This window comes from Alligator sinensis, unplaced genomic scaffold (assembly GCF_000455745.1).
Source record: "Alligator sinensis unplaced genomic scaffold, ASM45574v1 scaffold794_1, whole genome shotgun sequence".
Classification (NCBI taxonomy): domain Eukaryota; kingdom Metazoa; phylum Chordata; order Crocodylia; family Alligatoridae; genus Alligator; species Alligator sinensis.
The window spans coordinates 843,862-866,856 of NW_005842125.1; the positions used below are offsets into that span (position 1 = coordinate 843,862).

General features: G+C 43.3%; 1 protein-coding gene across 6 annotated transcripts in view; it reads left to right on the forward strand.

Annotated features, from left to right (window-relative positions):
- Positions 1–30: 30 nt before the first annotated feature.
- Positions 31–22,995, forward strand: part of DHX57 (DExH-box helicase 57) — a 49,806-nt gene continuing 26,841 nt past the window's right edge. For 2 of the 6 annotated variants that reach the window (XM_025205710.1, XM_025205711.1), the window contains exons 1-11: positions 31–310; positions 4,974–5,123; positions 5,406–5,582; positions 6,334–7,172; positions 10,559–10,728; positions 12,534–12,655; positions 12,933–13,128; positions 14,407–14,531; positions 17,638–17,771; positions 20,893–20,947; positions 22,626–22,831. In XM_025205710.1, coding sequence (XP_025061495.1) covers positions 69–310; positions 4,974–5,123; positions 5,406–5,582; positions 6,334–7,172; positions 10,559–10,728; positions 12,534–12,655; positions 12,933–13,128; positions 14,407–14,531; positions 17,638–17,771; positions 20,893–20,947; positions 22,626–22,831 — 2,416 coding nt within the window. In that variant the 5' untranslated portion in view covers positions 31–68. Of the gene's footprint in view, positions 353–4,724; positions 4,818–4,973; positions 5,124–5,405; positions 5,583–6,333; positions 7,173–10,558; positions 10,729–12,533; positions 12,656–12,932; positions 13,129–14,406; positions 14,532–17,637; positions 17,772–20,892; positions 20,948–22,625; positions 22,832–22,995 lie in introns of all 6 variants that reach the window. The other 4 variants (XM_025205713.1, XM_025205709.1, XM_025205708.1 and 1 more) reach the window with 4 other exon arrangements.

Consider the following 22,995-nt stretch of genomic DNA (forward strand, 5'->3'; position numbering starts at 1 on the left):
GGGGAGGGTGCGGCGACGTGCCCCGCGCTGCGGGCTTGGGGGGAGTGGAGCCCCGGGGGCCCCGCGCGATGCCTCTGACGGGCCGTTCCTTTTGTTCGCAGGGAGACACCATGAGCTCGGCCGGGAGGCGGCGAGGGCGCCCCAACAGGGGCGGGGGCAGAGGCAGGGGCGGAGGTGGAGGCGGCAGAGGAGGTGCAGGTAGAGGGCAGTCAAGCAAGTCTCATGCGGGTGGATTCAAGAAAGGCTCAAGCCGAATGTGGGACGAGGAAGATGACTTCTGCCTGTTTGAAGAACAAAGAACTGCGCTGAGGTCATGAGCGGTTGTGTTTCTGGGGGGTTGTGACTAAGACAGGTTGGACGCTTCAAATTTCCAACAATATAAAAGTATTTAAAGAGAGGATTTGAAGAGGTGGTACTTGGGGAGAGTTTTTGGACTGCAGATTTGGGGATAAATCCACTTAAACATCTTAAAAATCCACTTAAACCACAAATGATCTTTGATCATTAGAAAATTGAAAGATTAAAGCCATTTTTACTTAAGCCAGAGGTGGGTGGGCAAAATACAGCCCACAGGTCAGATTCACCCCACCAGCTGATTGGATCTGGCCTACAGCTGCCCCCCATGGTGCTCCACATGGGGCCGAGCCCCACCTGCTCCCACCAGGGCAGCCTGCACTGCACTCGCGCCAGCTCAGGCCCCAGCCAGCACACAGCTTCTGGCAGAGCTGTTCCCACTGTGACTGCAACTGGCCAGATGCTCCTCTGCACCCCTCGCCTCCAGCATGAGCCACGGGGCTGAAACTTCCATCCCTGCCCACCTGGAGCAGAGCAGGAGGAGAAGCAGCCACTGGAGGCAAGGGAAGCACAGCAGCACCCAGCTGGTTGCAGCTGCACCAGGAACAGCCCCACTGGAAGCTGCAAGCTGGCCAGGGGCCCCGACCCAGGCCATGGGGCCCAGGCCAGGACGGCTGTTCTGCTCCCCTTGCCTCTAGCTGAGGCTACTGCTAGTTAGGGCTGTGCAAACTTTCGCTGGCTGTTTCCTTTCGACTCTGTTTCGACTTGTTTCGAGCTCAAAACAGCAAAATCGAAACAAAATGAAGGGCTTTGAAACAGCCTCAGAATGAAACAAGGGCAGTTGAAACGTTTTGAAAGTTTCGAAACGTTTTGTGTTTTGAAGCTCAAGTTGGGCTTGCCAAACAGAAAGTAAGGAGAGGGAGGGGGAAGAGAGGGGAAAGACTGCTCTCATAATGACTGTGTAGCTGGCCAGTGACTGTCATCCTGTCCTGAGGTCCCTTCCAATCCCAGTTCTCTGGGGGAGGGATGGAAAAACAGCATAAACGGCAGCAATGTTTGAACTGGGCTGCTTTCTGTCACCCATGTCACGAGTTTTGCTTGTCAGCAGCCTGAGCTGCAGTTTCCCAGAAACCCCGGCACCTATCTCCTTGAAACATGGCAGGCATCATAGCCTCAGAAGGGGTTACTGTCCCTGCAAATTTCATCTGAATCAGGCAAGAACTGACAAAGTTATAAGCTGTTTCATGCTTCTCCGTTATAGCCTATGGGTGACACGTTGAAACAGTGTCAAAATGGTGAAACCGTTTCAACGAAATGAAATGGAACAGCAGTTTCAAAACTAAATGAAACTCGACACGAAACACTGTCTTGTCAAAATGGAAGTCAAAACGAAACGGTGCTCTTTCACAGAGCCCTAACTGCTCCTGCTCCTGCCGCACTACTCCCGGACGGCGAATGGGAAGTTTTAGCCGGGTGGCTCCTGCCCAGCACATGGAGCTCCAGCTCTAGCTCCCAACTGCCTTCCACCTGCTCCACCCACCCGGCAGGATGAGCAGCCACCTGCAGATGGAACAGGTGGAAGGCAGCCTGGAGCCAAAGCTGCCCAGCTAAAGCTCCCCGCCCCCAGCCGGCTTGGAGTGGCACAGCAGGAGGAGCAGCAGCTGCAGCTGCTGCTGGAGGCAAGGGGAGGAGAACAGCCCCGCTGGCCCAGGCTGTGTCCTGTGCACAGCTTCCAGTGGGGTTGTTCCCAGTGCATCTGCAGCCAGTTGGTAGGGCTGTGCGAGGCTTCGGACAGAGCTTCGGATCTGGAGAAGCTTTGGACGCTTTGGGGTCTGAAGCAGCACATCTGGGTCAAAGCGCTGGCCTTGTTAGGCTTCCCGAAGTGGTTCAGAGCCGCCTCGGAGATCCGGCCATAGGGTATAATGGGGAAACAATAAAATATCTATAACTTTGTTATTTTTTGTCCAATTTGGATGAAATTTTCAGGGGCGGTAGACTCTGCAGAGAGGATGAAGCCTGCCAAGTTTCAAGAAGATCGGTTTAGGGGCTTTGGGGGAACAGTACCCCAAATTCTTGAAAGCAAAACTCATGTCACATCTACATGTTACAATATAGCGGGGTGAAAACTGCAGGGGCGGTAGCTCTTACTGAGGCCACAAAGCCTGCCAGGTTTCAAGAAGATCGGTGCAGGGGTTTGCGGGGAACTGCACCTCAAGCTGCAGACGAGCAAAACTCGTACCATGGGTGCTTGTGGGACTGACTGTCTGTCTTGGGCCTGGGAGGGGGGAGACTACTGCAGGCCTGGCTGCTAAACTGCTGTGTTACCAGTTACCAATCAATGAATCGTGATTCGTTCAGGGACCAGCTCAATACACAGGACCTAGCTACTTCATAACGACTTAATGAGCATCATTTAGCACCTACAAAGCAAGGCTAAGGAGAGGAAAGAATCAATACAGACAATCAACTGCCCCAAGACAGATAGTCTTGGCACAGTTTTGCCTGTCAGCAGCTAGGGGTGCAGGGCCCCAGAACCCAGAAGCCTTACATCAATCTCCTCGACAGCTGGCAGGCGTTGTGGCCTCAGCAGGGGCCACCATCTCTGCAGCTGTCACCCTGCTGTGCCTTAACACACAGTGTCACCCATGGCACAAGTTTTGCTTGTCTGCAGCTTGAGGGGCAGTTCCCCTCAAACCCCTGCACCGATCTCCTTGAAACTTGGCAGGCTTTGTGGCCTCAGTAAGAACTACCAGCCCTGCAGTTTTCACCCCCCTGTGGTGTGACACAGCCGTGACATGAGTTTGGATTTCAAGAATTTGGGGTACAGTACCCTCCAAACCTCTGTACCAATCTTCTTGAAACTTGGCAGGTCTCATGCCGTCAGCAGAGACTATCATCCCATGAAGTTTCATCCAAATCAGACAAAAAAACAACAAAGTTATAGATATTTCATTGATTTCCCCATTATACCCTATGGCCAGATCCCTGAGGTGGCTCCGAAGCTTCAGAGCCGCTTCGGCTGGATCAAGGTGGAAACCCAATCCGGAGCTCTGGATCGGATCGCAGCCATCCGAAGCGGCGGGATCTGAAGCCAGATCGGATTGCTGCTGACTTGCACAGGCCTACCAGTTGGGTTCTGCTGTGCTCCCCTCACCTCCCGGTGACAATGTGAACTTGTCCGGCTGCAGCAGAGCTGGGAACACTCCCACCAGAAGCTGAGCACTGGCCGGAGCCAGGGCCCCCCGCCTACCACTGACCCTGCCTGTGGCAGTTCATCAAAGCTCCCTTTGTGGCCCTCAGGCCCAAATAATTTCCCACCTCTAGCTTAAGCTGTAGCTTCACAAATAACTTCTTTGCAAAGAGTGTGATAAATATAGAATTATAACTTCCTTGTATTACTGAGCAAGACATGGGGCAGTCTGCAGTTCAGATTGAAGCTGTATATGTAAATCATTTTTATTATAACAACATAGGTCAGGTACAGTCTGTGTGACTTTTTTCAGTTAGTTTCAATACTGAAATCTTCCTTTAACAGAAATCCAGGCTCTGTTTTATAGATTATTAAATAAGAGATTCTGTCATGTGTTAGAATATCTTTACCTTAATATTCTGTCATGTGTTAAAATGTTATGCTAGTACTTGTTGCCTCCTCTTAGAGCATTATTATGAAGATAACATTTCACAGGAGAGCACTGTAAATATTCCCAATTAGCCATCATACTTAGTTAAGTCATAATTCTGAAATGGAACCTTTAAGATGATCAGACTGGTGCTAGATTTGTTCCTAAAGATAAATGTATGAGTTCCAGAGAACAGTTCTGGTCTCGCTCTGGGGGCTAGAGAGGGTCAGGAGTAAAAAGTTATGTCCACTTCTCATGTAGAATAGGAGAAGATGTAGCACCTACTGGTTTCTCGCCCCATGCTCAGTTCCCTAGGATTTACATGCGCTGCTGTTTGTAGTGACATTTTGCCTCTGGTTGGACAAATGTGCCTGTGCTGCCGTAGGTGTACAGCAGTCCCTTTGCTAGTAAATGCAGAGTACAAATGTTAGAAAGAATGAATGAGTCTTATATCCAGGTTTCATTCCACAAGTAACTTTGTAACTATTTAGGAAAAATAAATTCTTTTGTTACTATTAAAATATATATTTCCAGTACAGAACTCTTCCTGGCACCTTGCATTGCCAGTACTTTAAACTTACTTTTTAAAATTTTAATTTAATTTAAAGTACGTTTTACTGCAGATGCATGCCAGAAACGGTGGCATATAAATCAAGTAATAAACGGAGAAGCTTTATATTTATTTGTGTATATAGTGTATATGCAGACTTGTCAGATTTGTTACCTGAAATGTGTTCTAGCCATCCTATACTTAAACATGCTTGGCTGTGCTATAACCTACTGATGCTTTTATTTGGTCAACATTACAAGAAAACACTGAAGATCTGATCTCAGAACAAAGTAGGCTATGTAAAATACTGCCCAACAAACAAAAACAACTGAGTATCCTCTTGAGGGTTGTGTGTAAGTAGTGTCACACTTTTTTCTGTGTTTTTTTAATGTTCTATTGGGCTTGTAGTCATTAGTATTATGTAGCTTTTATGGATGTATGCATTTGATCTATTTAACTTCCATTTTGTAAATAAGTGTATGGTGTGTGTGTGTGTGTTTACTTTTTAGATCAAGCTGTGTTAACAAAAGTAGGCAAACCAGACAGGGACCTGAGACGAGGATGCCTTTGCAGACCATACACATGACATCTGACAATCAGCGAAGAGTGAAAGAGCTTCTCCGAGAACTCCAAGGGCAAGAGCTGTATGCTACCTCAGAGTTAGTTTAAATTTAAAAAAACCTGCACCTGAATAGTTCTTTCCTATAAGCTAATTTTTACAGATGTGCTATTATAAAGGAAAGCAGTATTTTTCCTACATTTTCACTTTATACTTTACTTCACTTTAAAAAAATTACACTTCTGAATCCTCTTCTTTCTCACACACCATTAAATCAGAGAGGGAGAGAGGCAGAAGTTTCTGTTTAACCCAGGGGTTCAGTTTTGTATCTGATCAACACCACCGTTTTATGATATTTGAATTTAATAACTGTCTTTATCAGAGTGGCTGCCTCCAGTGAGGAAGACTGCGATGAACCTGATTACCTTGATGACGATGAGCAATACTGGTCAGCAGACCAAGAAGCTTCTGAAGTAACTACAAAGTTGTTTTCTGAACCAGAAGAGCACAAAATTGCAGAAAGTGAGGTGTCTGCATTTGCTGTGCATAAGCTTTCCAGGTGAGTCCTTTTATGGTAAGTAATGTTTATAACCCAATAGGCAAATTACCATATGACTGATATGATGAGCCTTCAGTTCATGGAGCTTCTCCATTGACTTCAGGGAAGGTTCTGCAGGCAGAGGGTTAATAACAGGGTTGGCTTTTGTTAGGTCATTTATTCACTGAAAGATTTTAGAATAACAGTTCATGAAAAGATTTCCTATCCTTGCAGCAGTTAAATATTTTAATTACTGCATTTGGATGGCTTCAGTTATTTCCAAGAAACTGAAGTGATATTATAAAATATGTACCGTCATTCACTGTAAATGGAAATAGTTTGTATTCAGCTTTTAGTGGTTCCTAAGCTATGCCATGTAGGATCTCTTTATTGTTAGAGTTCATGCTATGTAATCAGCCACCCACTGCTGCTTCATCTGAGAAAGTTTTATATCTTATAGTATCTAAACTTTCTCTGAAGAGTTGGTTTGGTATCATTTGACTGCAGAAATTAATCCTGTAGCTGTATTGTTTTACTTTGAAAACTGAACAATTCACCTTGTGGTGAATCCAGGATAGGCTGGCTAAATAAGGGACTTTGGTTTCCTTGGCACATGCCATGAGTATTAAAATTAGTTTGTGTTTATTTTGAAGTGTAATGATTCCATATAAGCTTATATTAAATGGGAATAATCAAATATATTTGGGATTACTTCATAGCATGTATATTTTGTGCCTCATATTTGTGCATTATTTCTTTTGTTCTGCCATAGGTATGGGTTTGATAGTGAGCGTTGTCGGGCAATACTGCGATCCTGCAATGGTAACATTGGGGCATCCCTGGAACACTTGCTGTTGCAATGCTTCTCAGAAAGATATGGAGATAGGATGAAAATGTCTGAAGCAGCAGCTCAGGCCAGCAGAGAAGAATGCCTGGAACAGAGACAAGAAGAAGCTTTTGCTCTCCATTCAATCTGTGGAGAAAAATTTGTAGAAAGAATTCAAAACCGAGTGTGGACTATTGGATTGGACCTGGAGTACCTAACACTCAAACTCAGCAAATCCAAACAGAGGCACAGTGCTGCCAAAGATGTGGCAAAACAGACTTTAAACAACTTATGTAAATTTTACCTCAAAGGAGGATGCAGGTTTGGCTCAAGATGCAAATTTAAGCATGAAACTCCTCCAAAACACTTGCTAAAAACAGCACAGAGTTCTGTAGATGATGCTCATCTGAGATCGAATTATGACACCTCTCCCTTGTATGAGCTGGAAATAAGATTTTCTGAGGATAACAAATACCCACTCGAGGCACCTGTTGTGGCTTTTTATTCTACGAACGAGAATCTACCTCTGGCTTGTCGATTACATATTTCTGAATATCTCTATGAAAAGGCCCTGGAAGCTGCAGAGTCTAGTGAACCAGTGGTGTATGCTTTAATAACCTGTTTGGAAGATGAATCTGAAATAACCAAGTTACTTAGTAATACTTTACACAAGTATAGTGTTCCTCCTTTGTCCCTGCTGGCAGCACCCTCCAGCAGAACACACACAGACATTTGTAAGCCAACATCTCCAGATAATTCATCTGTTGTAACTCAGAATTTGGAAGGTATGTGCAGTGTTGGAAATGTTTCTTCTTTGGTGTTTGGTTTATGGCAGTAGGAATACAGTCTGGAGGAGGGGTTGGCAACATTTCTTTAACAGTGGATCAAATTAACACAGCTTGGTCTTAAGGCGAGCTGGAGGCAGCAGTCGTTAGATATTCTGGTACTAGATGGTGCATTCTCATGCAAAACATACTGAAGGAGAGTTGCATCAACTTCCATGACAGTGTCTTCTTTTTGGTGTTCTTGGTGGACTGGATAAAATCTGTTCATGGTCTGGAGCAGGGATCAGCAGTCTATGCCCTGCAGTCCAGATCAAGTTTGGGGACCGATTTTCATTGGTCTTGGAAACTTTGGATGTTGATAGCAGTTTAGCAGTGAGTAACGTTATGTCAGGACATCAGGGTCTGAGTTGGAAGTACAGTGGCAACAGGGGGAATGATGGCCAGGCTGGAAGTGACAACCCACTTATAAAGCAACCTGTGTTAATTTGGCCCACCACTCTTTAAAGTTTGCTAATCATTGGTCTAGAGGTTAAATGAGAGATCTGGGGTGAAGTTCAGATATCTGGGTTTTGTTCCAGATCTGGCGGTGGTTTAAGGGCATGCCACAAACAAAGCCCTTAATCTACTTGCTGTGGGGAGTCTCTTTCTATGTACAAGAGGATTTTTTCTTTGCAGAGAATGAGTAAACAGGGGCAGACATGGCAAGTGTTGAGCAAATGAGCATGGCTAATATAGCATAGTTCTAATATAGCAGTGGCTAGAGCACTAAGGCCATGGAGGAGACATCATGAGCTTCTGAAGTTTCAAAAACCCACAGGAAATTGTATTTTGAGGAAAACAGGCATCTCCTGTTGTTGACCAGTTTTGGAACATTATATGTTTATGGGATGAACAGATTATGCAAGGGGAAACTTAATGTTTGTAGAGCTGTGCAATTATTTAGCAGACGGGTACCTCCCCTTATAATTAAGATGGCATTCTAACCCCTTGTTTTGAATTGCCCGCAGTTTTCCAAAGCTTTCAATTTTTGAGCTGCAACTTCCCTTAACAGGTCTTTTTCCCTAAGGCAGAGGTGTCAAACTCATCTGGTCACAGGCTAGATGAGTGTTGTGGGACTGGTCCAAGGGGCAGATGAATGGGACAGGCCCATAGCCATTCCCTCCCTTTCCTGCACATGCTGGTTCACTCCAGACAATTTGGGATGGGTGCCACATGTGTCACCCACTCCAGGTGGTCAGGCATCTGGCAGGAAGAAGCCCAATGTATCAGATGCTTGGCTACCACCGCAGGACCAAACCACAGTGCCAGGCTTCTCTTCCCACAGTGCTGCCAGGGCTGCAGCACTGCTGCTTTCACTCAAGTGCTTGGCAGCCAAGCAAGTAGTAATTTTGGCCGTAGATCCCCAGCAGCACTGCAGGAACAAGCCAGGCACCACGGCTTCATCCCATGGCAGCAGGCAGGTGTCTGGGGAAGAGCTGCAATGCTAGAGCAGCAGCACCATGGAACAAGCTGGGCACTGGAGCTTCTTCCTGTGGTGGCAGGCAAAAGCCCAGGCAAGAGCAGCTGTGCTGGAGCCCCAGCAGCACCACAAGAAGAAGCCCGGTATCACAGGTGCTTGGGTGCCACCACAGGAACAAGCTATGGTGCTAGATTTGATCCTGTGGTGCTGCTGGTGCTCCAGCACCATGGCTGTCACCCAGACTCTTGGCCACCACCGTGGAAGATCCCCCATCCCAACCAGGGTCGGGGCAAAGTCTGTGGGCCGGATGATCCAACTCCGCGGGTTGGATCCAGTCTGTGGGCAGTATATTTAACACCCTTGCCCTAAGGTGAGCTTTCTCAGGAAACTTGAGCAATAACAACTACATTATGTTTTTAACACATGGGGAGTAGCAGTATCATTTTCCTGTTGCATTTTTTCCCCCAAAAAAGTTTAGCTGACTTTTTTTAAACAGCTCTACAGAGGAATTAGTAGAGGGTAGGGAACTGAAACTTCATATGGGTATCTATGTTCTAAGATACCTGCTTAGTCTGGTATTACCAGAGCTATATCTTTATCAGGTCATCTGCTTATTTAAAGTAGGATCCTCAAAGGTGTTAAGGTGCCACTGGGTGCATCTACCTTTGCAATTAAGAGAATGCAATAAACTCTGAAACAGTTCACATTGGAGTTGACTGCTTGCAGATGCAGTGTCTACCCATGTGTCCAGGACAGCAGCAATTAGAGCCATGGCAGAGCAGCCCTGGTCTGGCAGGGGGCATAGGGGTCAGCTCTGGGCTCTGGATGGCAGCGTCGGGCTACAGGGGGACTGGCAGGAGCTGGGGTTCTGGCCCCCAACTGGTTGGGCTGATTAGGCATAATTTGCGCCTGACGTGCTCATGTCCACATGAGCATTTGATCGCAGTTAATTACTCCGCTATAAGATAGTACTGTCTGTCTTATGGCAGAGTTAATTAATTTACTGTACCCTAATACCAGCACTCATATGGAACACTTTACTGTGAAGCTAATTAGTGAACTCATCAGTAAACTGCACATGTAGATGCACCCACAGAAATCAGTAGATGTTAACACCTAAAAATACTTTTTTGAGGATCTGGGCTATGATCTAGTAATGTGTCTTGCAGTGCTTCAAGACCAAATGTAGAGTATCTCAGACTTCAGAATTGTGTAATTCTCAATCTCTGCAGAGAATTGAATATTAAGAGTTTTAGACTGTACGTTCCCTGGGGTAGAAACCATCTAGTTTAGGGGGTGCTTAACCTCCAATGGTGGACCAAGTGTGGCCCAGACAGCCAGAGTGAATGGCTCCTAATGGCACATCAGTGCAGGTTAACACTCCTGTTGCTCTTTACTTCTTTTCCCCTGCAGCTGTTCTAGTTCTATAGTTCTACAGCAAGGCTGTCAAACTACAGCAGTGTTCTACAGCAGGGCCAGATGAGTAGTGTGGGGCCAGTCAATGCACTGGACCTGCAGCCTGGAGCTATGTCATCTGGTTCATGGTACTGGGAATTTGGTGGAAAGGCAAGTGGCAGCAGTATTAATTGCTATGGGTCCCAGAGCCATAGGAACTGGTGTTTGTCTTGCTGCCAAATTTCTCACCTGCAGGCAGCTCTATGGCCCAGATGCCATGGCTCTGTGCCTGACCTAAACTGCTGCCTGCGAGTTGGAAATTTGGTAGCGAGATGAGCGGTGGTTGCTGTGGCTCTGGGTACTTGCCCTTCCACCAGATTTCCAGCCCTTTGGGACAGATGACATGGCTCCATGAGCTGTATCTGACACCTCTGTTCTACAGCATGTGTCACAATGGGTTCTTGGCCTGTGACAAGGGCTTCTGGGTGCTATGGTAGTACAAATTAATAATAAATTAATTTTATCTCTCAAGTCACAAAGGAGTCAGAACCTGAGGAGGAAGAGGAAGAGGAATCTGAACCAGTTGTAGAGAATGAAAGTTATGTGAACCTCAAAAAGAACCTGTCCAGGAAGTATGACATGCAGTCAAAGCCTCTGTATAATGAAAATGTTAAAATCTGCAAGCAATTCCGAATAAAAAAGGTATAGTATAGAAATGGAAAAAGAGTCGTCTCAATTCTGGCTTTAACATAATAGTTCTTAAACTGTACTTAACAAGCAATTCTGCTCTGCAAGGTTCTCATGGATATATTCCTATAGTATCCAAGTGCCTTCTGCTAGTGCAGACAGCAAGGTGTCTAACAGCTGTTGCATGTTGCTTGGTCTCTTATTCTGTCCCTAGGGGAAGATGCAAGTTCAGTGAAATATTTTGTTTTGACAGAGTTTGTTTTCTTTTAAAATATACATTTGCTGTTTATCTGTGAAAGAAGGCAGCGGCCAAAGAAATGTATCTTACTTTTATTCATATTGTGATGGCTCTCAGAGCCTGGCAGAGTTAATTCCATAGTGTTGGACCAGCCCTCTACAAAGTTCTGTTTTCTACACAGATCAGCTCTGCCCTCATGGTAGGGAGTTCTGCTGGGCCTGAGTAGCAGAGCTGTAACTGCTGTCTTCATCTTGGAACTTTCAGCTAATAGGTGTAAAAATATGTATTTACCCAGGAGATCAGAGATTGCTGAGAACACTTGTACATATTGTGCATTTCTAAAAATAACAGCAGATGCAGTCCTATAACCAAGTGTATAAGGATCTGTCCTTAGACTGCTCAGGATAAAGAAAGTAAAAGAATTCTCTTTTGTGCTGTAAAAGTGGACACTGTTGATTTGGTTTTTTTGTGTGTGCTGCTACTTAACTTTTATAATATAATAGAATCCAAAGTAAGTTAGGGCAACATTGTGCTAGATGCTATGCAAGCATACACTCTCTGAAGATGTAGTCTATGCCCAAAAGAGCTCAGAATCTTACCTGGCTCATGTCGTGAGTAATTCTTCCTTTTATGTTTTAACAATGAGGCTTCATAACTTGCAGAGGTCTAGTTTGTAACCTGCCCTTCAGGGAAGGAAACTCTGCTTACATGGGTTCCATCCCACTGGCTGAATGACAGTGGCTCCTTAACCACCTGTATTCTTTGGGAAACCATACCTGACCTACAAACAGTTGCTATGGAGGCAAACTTTGGTTAGGTTATAGGTTTTTTTAGCTGCTTCATTCTGTAGACTTCATATGGTAGCAGCCTTCTTTCTTTTACATCACTTTTGCACTGTTTATGTCTTAAAGATATCCTTTTGTGGGTCAGCTGAAGGGTTCTGCAGGCTAGTAGTCATTTTCAGATTGTAGTAAGGAAATCATTGTTTTAAAGAAGGAAATCATTGCCTGGATGCAACACACAAACATTTTTGTATTCTGATGTAAATTATATCCTGATTCAGAGTGGACAAGTAATAAGGGCAGCTGCTGGGGTAGGGCCTATTACAACTCTTTAGGAGTAGAATAGCCCATTTATATTGAGCAAATGACTAACCTGGGATAATAGTGGACACAACACCTACGCTAGTATAAATTAAACCAGCATATTTTTACTGCTGGTTTTTTTCCTGGGATAACTACATTGGAGTCCTGTTATGTGTGTTCAGGCCTTTTGATAGTATTTATATCGCAGTTGCAGGCATTGAGAGTACAAGATTGTCACGTGTGTTGTGGAGAGTTCAGGAGGTGGGACATGATTCTGTCTTTGAAGTCCAGGTAGTAGTGCTAAATTTTTTCTTGTTTAACTACAAGATAAGAATACAGGTACTGCAAGATACAGGAATTGGTTTTGTAAAGTTCTGTGGCCTATTTTATGAAGACTGAATAATTATATTGATCCTCTCTGCCATTAAATAGGATGGATCTAGGCCAGGACTTATCTTCTTATCAGAGAGTTCAGTTTCTTGTTATTGTTTTGTCAGTCTTCTAGGCACTTCCAGTCCCTGTTGCTAGAAAGACAGAAGCTCCCTGCGTGGCAAGAAAGAGAAAACATTCTTGATATGTTGCAAAGACACCAAGTGCTTGTTGTGAGTGGTATGACTGGGTAAGAATATGATTTTATATATAGGTTTGGAATATTAAATGATACACAGGAAAACATATGTAGTTATACAAGCTTAGTTATACAGCTCAGTCTGAAAAGGCAAAGTGACCAGGTTCAAAATTCATTCAGGTTAAAGTACTGTAGCCGTAGATTAATTTTATAGAAGGTGTGGCACAAATTTAAAAAAATAGAAATTCAAAATAAAAATCAGCCCTCTTAACTCCTGCTGAGGAAACACTTCTTTTTAAAACTAAATCCATGTTATTTTTCCATGCAGATGTGGGAAAACCACTCAGATTCCACAATTTATATTGGATGCTTCATTGGAAGGTCCTCCAAATAGAGTAGCCAATATCATCTGTACTCAGCCTCGCCGGATCTCCGCTATTTCTGTAGCTGAACGTGTAGCCAAGGAGAGAACAGAAAGAGTTGGTGTTACTGTTGGATACCAGATCCGTTTAGAAAGTGTGAAGGTGCATATCCTTTTCTTGTTTTTTAGTTTAGTTAATTAAAAATGGTCTTAGTACTTGTACAAGGGGTCAGACTTGCTGTCCTAGAGATGCTAATCCTTTATCAACAAGAACTTGTTACTGAATGGCAATTTCAGTGCATGCTTTCCCATGCTACGCTGCCATTTTGCCTTAGCGCACGCTTTAGGCTTCACCTGCTAAGATAAGGTAGTAGCTTCAATATTCATTCATTGTTTAGCCCCTTTCCTGACAGAGCCTCCTGGGACCCCAGACCTAACAGTAGTTTTTTATATATATTTTGTTTTTGTTTTATTTTAATATCAGTGTCCATGGGGACTGGCTGAGAACACTGAATTATTTACTGCAGGTCACTAAGCAGAAATTGAAGGATAAGAATTCAGTTTGCAACAGTGGAAGTTGAGTTTAAGTTGGGTGTTAGAGGCGAAATTTTCTGTTTAATCTGTTCCCCCTTTTACAGCGTCTTTCTTAAAAAAGCATCACTTTTTAAAAATTGTACTTGTCATTCCTCCTCTTCTGTGATCGGTTTTGAGCAATAAATTTCTCATTGACAATTTGCTGAAGACAGTAGAGAAGACTGAAAAATTAAAACTCTTAAAGACTTGAGGCTAAACAGTTGAAAAAAATTTAATTAACTTTTACATACAACGCAATGGATTCATTCACAGTGACTCTCAATAGTTTTGCTAAGAATTTGATTTTTGGCTTTCAAGGCAATGTTCTTCTCTCACAATTTAAAGCTTGTAGTTTTAGCCTTGCTGCCACTTTCTGTTTTCAGTGACTGATTACAATCACAGCTCTTTTTCCTTTTGGCCTGTGGTATAAAGTATGCGTCCTGGACAAGGCTATTATTTTTCATTACTGAGCTGAACAGAGGTGAGAAATACAGCTAGTTCTGTTTCTTTCAGAGCCAGTCTCATCCCCGTCACAATCCCTCTTAATTTTAATGAATGAAGTTAATGGTCAAACATTTAGCATACAGTTGCTGAAGCAGGAAAGAATGAGATTGAGTTAGTTTATCTTTTTCATTCTTTCCCCAAACTGTCCCTTGGTAAAAACTAGGTGCTGTAAAGATTTAAGAGTAAAGTTAGGAGGAAAAAATTGTGCTTTCCAACCTGCAGCTGTTTGTTCATTTATGAGCCAAATTGCCAGGCATGTGGGATTGAGATTGGACCACATTGTCTGCTCTTTATACATTGTATAAGTAAAGCTATTTAACTGTCATTTCATTGAATGCTTTGTATCCTTGTCTTGCTGCTCAAGTCCTCAGCTACCAGGTTGTTGTACTGCACTACTGGTGTGCTGCTGAGAAGACTAGAAGGAGACATGACTTTACAGGGTATCACCCATGTTCTTATTGATGAAGTTCATGAAAGAACAGAAGAAAGGTAAATAATTCCTTTTTTTTCATAACTGAAAGTTAGCACTGAGAACATGCTAATGAAATGCAAATGCTTTTAGCCAGTTTGAACTGGTGGGGTGACATCATGGACAACCAAAGGATGAAACTGGCTTCTGATCCTGCTGTCCTGATCCCAGTGGACTAAGGGATTGTGCAGTTGAGCAGAAAGCACCTGGCAGTGTTCCACAGATATCAGTTGTCACAATCAGTTGTCACAGTTGTCACAATTGCTATTACATTCCTAGGATAATTTAGGATGGGTCTTGGAGGGACAACAGGATTTTTTTTTAATCTCAACAAATCTCATCATGATCTGGGTTCCTTAGGATACTGTCCCTCCCACATTTCTGCCTGCTGCTCCCCAAATGCCCTGGTTCTTTTCATGTCCTCTCTGGAAGTCATCGCTTGGATATAAAGACCCCTATGTACTTAAGCAGTGGATTCCAAATGGAGCTTGGTCTCCCTTCTTCCAGCTTGTTCCAATAGGGAACTGCTTGATTCACCTAACTCCTGCCTTCAGATTTAATCCTTAGTCTAGCCTTGCCCAATCTGATCCCATTTACCAGCTGGCATGCTGAAAGGGGCTAGGTCTGTGGGTAGCTCTTTCAGAAAAGGGACATGGGGCTGCTTTGAAAGAGCCCTCTGAGTATGGTGCTTTCTAGAGTAGTAGACAATTTGCAGCTTACATAGATAGTCCCTGGGTAAATTTTGAATATGATGGTTGTGACCTGTTGAGTCCTTAGCACAGATAGTTTATATCTAAGAGACCACCTCTCCCTCCCTGGAATGCAGTTATAGTCATTGTTAGACATTCAAGCTGGTTCCCCATATTGTTGAAAAGGTAGGAGGGCTGCTGTCAAAGACATTTCTTGTGGAGCCTCAGGACATCGAACTCAATTACATCTCCCTGGTCTAAGATCTCCTAAATTCAGTTAACTTCCAGACATACTGGAAAACCTGAGGTTTTGTGGGGGTAGGGTTATGGAGTTTTTTTGCTGGCAATTGGAAGCTATAGGATTATAAAATAGTTGGGCTGGGAAGGACCTCACAAGGTCATGTTGTCCAGCTCAAGGCAGAATCATCCCTAACTAAACCATCCCAGCCAGGTGTCTGTCCAACCTGCTCTTCAAAATGTCCAGGGATGGAGATTCCACAACTTCTCTAGGTAACTTGTTCGAATGCTTGACCCACCCTCATAGTTCCTCCTAATCTCAAACCTAACTTTCCTCTGCTGCAGTTTTTAGACCATGGTTCCCGGTCTTGTCCCCTGTGACCACAGAGAAAAGCCCATTTCCATTCTCTCTGTAATCCCCCTTCAAGTATTTGGAGACTGTTCTCAAATCCCACCCGTCTTCTTGAGACTAAATAACCCTAGCTCTTTCAGCCTTTCCTCATAAGTCATTATTTCCCAGGCCTCTAATTTTTGTTGCTCTCTGTTTGACTTTACAATCTGTGCACATCCTTCTTGAAGTGTGGGGCCCGAAACGGAACATAGTACTCCAGGTGAGACCTTACCAGTGCTGAATATAGTGGAAGAGCCGCTTCCCTTGATTTGCAAGAGACATTCCAGTTAACACAGCCCAGTACACTGTTGATCTTTTTTGCAACCAGAGCACACTGTTGGCTCATATTCAGCTTATGGTTTACTGTAACCTCCTGAGTCCTTTTCTGCAGTATTACAGCCTAGCCACTTATTCCCCAATCTGTATTTGTGCATGAAATTAGTCCATCCTAAGTGCAGGACTTTGTGCTTATTCTTGTTGAATGTCATCTGATTGATTGTGAACAATTTCTCCAGTCTATAACCTCCAGAGCATTTGTGATTTCACTCAACTTTGTGTCATCTGCAAATTTGCTGTGTGTACACTTGATCCTCATCATCCAAAATCATTAATGAATCTTCACATCATTAAACAGTACTGGACCCAGGAGAGACCCCTGGAAACCCCATTTGATACCTCTTCCCAACTTAATATTGAGCCATTGATGACTACTCATTGTGAGCACAATGATCCAACCGGTTATGGATCCACCTTACAGTACTCTCATCTACTCTGCATTCCTTAGTTTGTTAATGAGGACATTATGGGAGATGGTGTCAAAAACCTTGCTAAAGTCAAGGTATGTATTACATCCATTATCTTCCTTCCATTCACAAAGCTTGTCACCTTATGGGACAAAGTCATGTTGGTCAGGCATGACTTGTTCTTAGTGAATCCATGCTGGCTGTTACTGATCACCTTGTTCTCTGAGTAATTCCTTGAGGGCCTACTCCATGGTCTTTCCATGTATTGAGATCAGACTTACTGGTCTGTAAGTCCCCAGATCCTCCTCCTTCCTTTTCTTAAAGATGAGCACTTATATTTTCCCTTTTCCAATCATCTAGGACCTTACTTGACCTCCATGAGTTCTCAAAGAGGATAGCCCATGACTCCAAAATTAACTCAGCCAATTCCTTGAGTGTCCTAGGGTGCATCCCATCTAGCCCTGCTGATTTGACGGCTTCTATCTTCTCTAAGTAATTCCTGATCTGTTCTGCTATTACTCTAAGCCATTTGACTTCTTCCCTGTCTTTGCTGCCAACTGTGCTCATCATCTCGTAGCTATTGCTATTTGTGAAGAGTGAAGGAAAACCGGTATTACATACTTCAGCCTTCACTGCATTGTCTGTGACTAGATTGCTTTCTGCAATCTGTAAAGTTCCTGAGGAAGGCCTAAAAAGAACTTATCTGCTGCTTTGATTTTCTCTCTGCTTGAGTTAATCCATTATTGATATCTAACACTGTTGGGTACTCATTCTTATGCTAGTCTTAGCTTAATTTCTAGGGCTCCTAGAGTTATTATTCAAATATGTACTAAGTAATCCAGAAATTCTTGAAAGGGACAAGCAAAAGTTAGGTTACTTATAGTAATTTACCAAATTATTAGCTGGAGGATATTCGCCATAGGGGTACTCTTGTGGGTGAAGCTTGTTTTGGTACTGGTAGTGTCGCGTTCAGGGGAATTCCATGAAAGTGAACAGAGTAATGAGGTGGGAAATGGGTTTGAAAACCAACGTTGAAGTTCAAATGTCTTTTGCTTGTTTTCTTCAGTGACTTCTTGCTGCTGGTTTTGAAGGATATAATAGTTCAGAGACCAGACCTGCATATCATACTGATGAGTGCCACGTTGAATGCAGAACTTTTCTCCCAGTACTATAACTCATGTCCAATTATTAACATACCAGGTGAAAACCAGTATTTTGGTTTCTCAGTTTTTTTTTTTAAATTGCCCATCACCATAGTTATTTCCTAGTTTGCCTTCAGCTTTGTTGAGAAATGACATATGAGCAGGAAGGAGGTGTGTGTGAACAGCACTGTCCAGGCCAGTGAGAAAGGGTACTGTAAGACCAACTTGATAGCATTGCTGTATTTTACGAAGTTTGGGAAACATCATTGTCTTTGACGTATGTTCAGTGATTTTTTTTATTCTTTTGTTAGTATTTTTAGCACAGGGCTTCCCCAACACTAAATATTTGCAATTTGACTCCATCACAGAAGATATAGTAAAATACTTGTAGTCAAGATGAATTCAGAACACATAACATGGATCCTGGGTGGCCAAGACATACTAATATATATTAATAGATCTTATTTCAGGCTCTATAGCTTTGCTTGATTATATCTCATTTCACCTAAATTTTCATCTGGCTGTGAGGGCCTCCTTAAAAGTTTAATTTAATGTTGCTGTTTTATGAACAGTAGGGGTTGATACCTATAGCAGTATCAGGTAAATCTTCCTTTCTTAGGAACCACAACCTCAGGCTGCATGCATGCCCTCAGACTCCACATCTTGGTAGTTAGAATACCAAGACTCAAACTTTTATTGTCTGACCTCGTGCTTAGTAAATGTGCAATTTATAAGACTTTGACTGGTGACTGCTTAACTCTATCAGATGAGATCTGCTAGTTAAGACCAAGCTTGGATGAAAAGCAGGTAGTTGAAGCTGAACCGAGGCAAAGGAGTAATGATACTGTTGGGCAAAGGTTAATTATTCAGAGTTGGTTCTTCAGTCAGCTATTTAGGTTATCTCTTGGACTTCCTATTGATAAGGGATATCTAGTTAGAAGAAGCAGCAACACAAAATGCTTTTCATTTACCACCATTAGCTAGCCAAGAGATCTCAGATGCAGACTTAATCACATATGCGGTGTCTAGGCTTTTGAGTATTGCCACACAATTAAATCATAGTCAGTAAAACTTCAGATTAGGCAATACAGAATAACCCTTTATGATTAATACAGATCAAAGACTACCTCTGTCTGGTGCTCCAGTTACTTCACTGTAGCCCATCTAAAACTAGGTCACATATTTAAGGTATTGGTTTGGGTTGTCAGAATTCATAATGAGCTGGGCCTGACTTTTTTTATGCACAATGTGACCTGCAGTCCTCAGAATGATGAACTGTCTATAACAGGGGTTTTCAGCCTTTTTTGGTTGGTGGCAGCCGGTCAAGAAGCAGGGAGTCCCCCAGCTGGTTGATGAACAGGGGTGGAGGGGGTCTCTGTGGGCAGTGGCAAAACCAGAAGTGCCCCTGCTTCTCTGCACTGCTGCCACATACCCCCTGGGGCCTTCTCAAGTACCCCCAGGGGTGTGTGAAACCCCTGTTCTATAACAATGGAAACAAAGTCTATTTGGTCTGTGGTCTACAGCTTTGGAATTCAACTGCACAAGAGCCAAGACTGGCAAGAAAACCTATCTTCAAAACAGAATACAATACACAGGTCTCTGACTTAGCTTCCTCACAATGGGATAAATCCTTTCTGTTTTGGAAATGGGAAAATAAGAAAGAATTGAAACTTACATTTGGGCTGTTCAAATGGATGTGTATGTCTTTATCAACTGCTCAGGTGGGCTGACTCTTGAGCACTTGATAGAAATAACTAGCTCAGTGGAATTCTAATGCTGTACCACATTATTCCTTGACAGGAACCCTCCCTTATGAAACTAGGCATATGTTGTCAGACATGTTGTACTGCCAGTATATCTGTAATGGTCTAGGGTAGGGGTGCTCAACCCCCGGCTTGTGGGCCAAATGCTGCCATTGCATCTGGCCTGTGGGGCTTCACATAAGGTGGGAAATTTGGCAGCGGAGGAGCAGTGTCCAATAATACCATCATTTTTCCCCCTGCCAAATTCGCAAGTCCTGCAGCCAGGCCATGCCCTGTCCTCTGCATCTGTATAGAGGCCAGGCCCCTCCTCCCGCCCCCAGTGCCCCACCCCCCCAAGGCGCCAAGCTATGCTCCCTTTTCCCCTGCAGGGCCAGATTGGAGCTAGGCTATACTCCCATCTTATGCACAACTAAACCATGTCCCCCTTCTCCCATAGGACTTGGTTGCAGCAGAGCTGTTCCCCCCCTCCAGATGGCTGGATGGTGCCCACTTCACCAGCCATGGTGCTGTCTTGGGACCACAGTGGGATCCAGCCTGTGGATGGATGGGCCATCTCACCTGCTGGGGGAAAAGTTTGAGCACCCCTGGTCTAGGGAATGTATGAGAAGAAAGGTTTGGTTGGTAACATCTTTTATTGGACTAACTGTATAGTTTGAGTTAGTTAGACAAGCTTTCAGGCATAAAATACCTTTTCTCAGGCCCCAAAGCTTGTCTAACATCTCTCCCAAGTGTACAGTTTAGTCCAGGAGAAAATATTCCCCAACAAGCCTTGCTTCTTGCATGCTGTCAGAATGTTCTTGGAAATGGTCTGCCATCTGTTTGGCACAGTATTGTTAAGGTTTGCAGGATGGATCTTAAAGAAGCCTCACACATAAATAGGGGGTCTACCTAAATCACAGGGGTACTTCTCCATTTTTGCTGATTGATTGCGACAAAGTTCTAATTCCAGTCATTTTGTGATGGCCCTGCCCCCGACACTAATTGGCAGAGAGGCCCCAAGGAAGCAGAGGGATGAAGGGGCAGCTGCCATTTTGATTGCTGGCTACCCTTTGTGTAACTTAGCCTCTTGACGCTGATTGGCAGTGAAGCCCTAGAGCGGGGTGGGATGAAAGGGTGGCCACCAACTTGTCTGCTGCCCTTTGTGCTGCCCTGCCTCCAGGCAGCAAGGACCAGTGGCTCCCACTGGGGAGCCAGCATTTTATTTTTATTAAAATGGGGGGGGGTTGTCCTTTTTTTGTAGTTTCCATAAAATACATGAAGCCACAAATTAAGTAGGTCCCTATTCATATGGTCACAGAAGTTGAAAAAGTTGTGAAACCAGCATAAGAAATTGTAAAATCTATTCCCCATCCTTCTGCATGCGTGTCTACAATGATAGTTTGCGTGTTGTTTTATTGTTCGTACTTTTCTTTGTAGGTCGAACATTTCCTGTGGATCAGTTTTTTCTAGAAGATGTGATTGCGATGACGAGGTATGAAATTTCTGACAGTATGCTTAGAAGTAATTGGTTTTTGGAGTTTTAATATTTAGGCTAGTAGTCTATTGACTTTATATTAGCTCTGCATATAAATTAATAATAGTATTTTATTGATTCTTACCTGTAAACTTAGACCTCGATATTTGATGATGCTATTTATTCTAAAACTGTACCTCTGCTTGTAGTCTAGGACCGTTCAAAGGTCACAGTCAAGAATTGGGCACATTTTACTAGACACTGCAAAGATCAACAACAATTAGAAATGGTCCCTCCCCTGAAAAGTTTACCAGTTCTCAAGTGCTGTCAGTCTTCTGGACCTTCTTTTATTTAAGGTCATGTCTTTATTGGGGTTTGTGACCTGTCTTTTTTTTTTATAGGTGCAATTCCATGATATTCTTTATTGTGCACTTCAACTTGTATTCCAACACAACAGATCCAAAAACTGGAAAGATTTGAATAGACCAGGGTTTGGAAACTCCTTCAGTTTGAGGCATCTTTGATGCTGTTTAAGTTTAAACCAAATACATTGAAATAGGTCTTAAAATACATTACAATATTTAGCATTGCTGGAAGTCGCACAGAAGATCATTAGGTCTGAATTTCAAGCTGGATATGAATGTAGGCTTAGCATGAACTCCTTCTTGATCTGACCACCAACACTTTCAGGCTGGCAGGAGAACTGCTCTTCCAGTGCAAGAAGGCCCTGCGATGATGGCCTGTCCCATTAAGCTTATGGAGAAGCTTACAAAATTCAGCTGAAAATTTTCTTCCTAGCCAGAAAGTCAAAATGTGAAACACGTGGTAATACATTACTATCATATATTCAGTAGCTCTCACAAATATATTGGCATCATCTCACAAATCTTTAGTAGTTCTTAGATGTCCTGTGACACAAGAAACATAAAGGTAGATTTCAGTGCTGAGGGTAAAAAACAGAAAGGAAACACAGGCTGCCATGTAAGGAATTTTTCTTAAATTCTTAAACTTAAATGCCATGTCAATGGACTAGACAAGGATTCTTCTTGTCAGATGTAGCTGCAGAGTCACTCCCAGCTGTTCTGTTTCAGATGGAAAGCTGTTCAGTCAGTTGCGAATTGCCCGCAGTTTAGTTGCTGTAGCACTTGGCTGGGTGTTGAACTGTGGGATCCAATTTGTAATCTTGGGGACATTCAATGGACCATCTCCTAGGTATCTCAGAGCACCTCTGTCACAGCCACCAAGACCCCACCAAGGTAGTTCTGAACCTCAAAATCAGTGAGCCGTTATGCCAAGAAAGACTGCTGTGAGCTGCAGATGAGGCCTTGTTTGGCAGTCAGCCAGCTACTCAGGAACCTCTTTACCCAAGAGTTTAGAGCAACCAAAATTTTCATCTGCTTCAGAATAAAAAGCAAGACATACTCAACAAAGCTTATTGTATTTAAATTACTGCTCTTCCTGGTTTTGGAAAGGATGATAAAAGAATTGAAACCTAAGTGTGAAGTTGAATTTCTAGTACTCTTACTTGCTCCTAAGAGTGACAGAAATGAAAACTTAGGGCCTACTCATTCTTCATATAAATTTGTAAGGCTTTTATATAACATGGTGATAGGTATGTCAGCTTCTCATATTAACAGTTCAAAGGAGACTAAAAGCAACTTCTTTCCACACACTTGAATTCTCTGCTCATATTCAGATATGTCTTAGAGGATGGTAGTCCATATAGGCGGAACATGAAGCATGGTTCTAATGAGAAACTTAGAGCAAGACGCAGCAGAACTGCTCTTGAAGAAGTAGAGGAGGATCTGAGGCATGCTGGCCTTATCCAGGATGACATGACTGTCAAGGATTCAGTCCCAGACCAGCAGTTAACTTTAAAACAGCTCCTAATACGTTACAAAGGTAATCTCCGTGTCTTTTAAAGCTATCACAATGGCTTATTGACAAACCAAAGTGGTGTCCTTGAATGTATATCACATATTTTCATAATTAGAAGTGTCATGGCTTTGAAGCTAAACATGACAGTAGAACCATATGATCAAAAACCCACTGTCAGTTAAAATAAA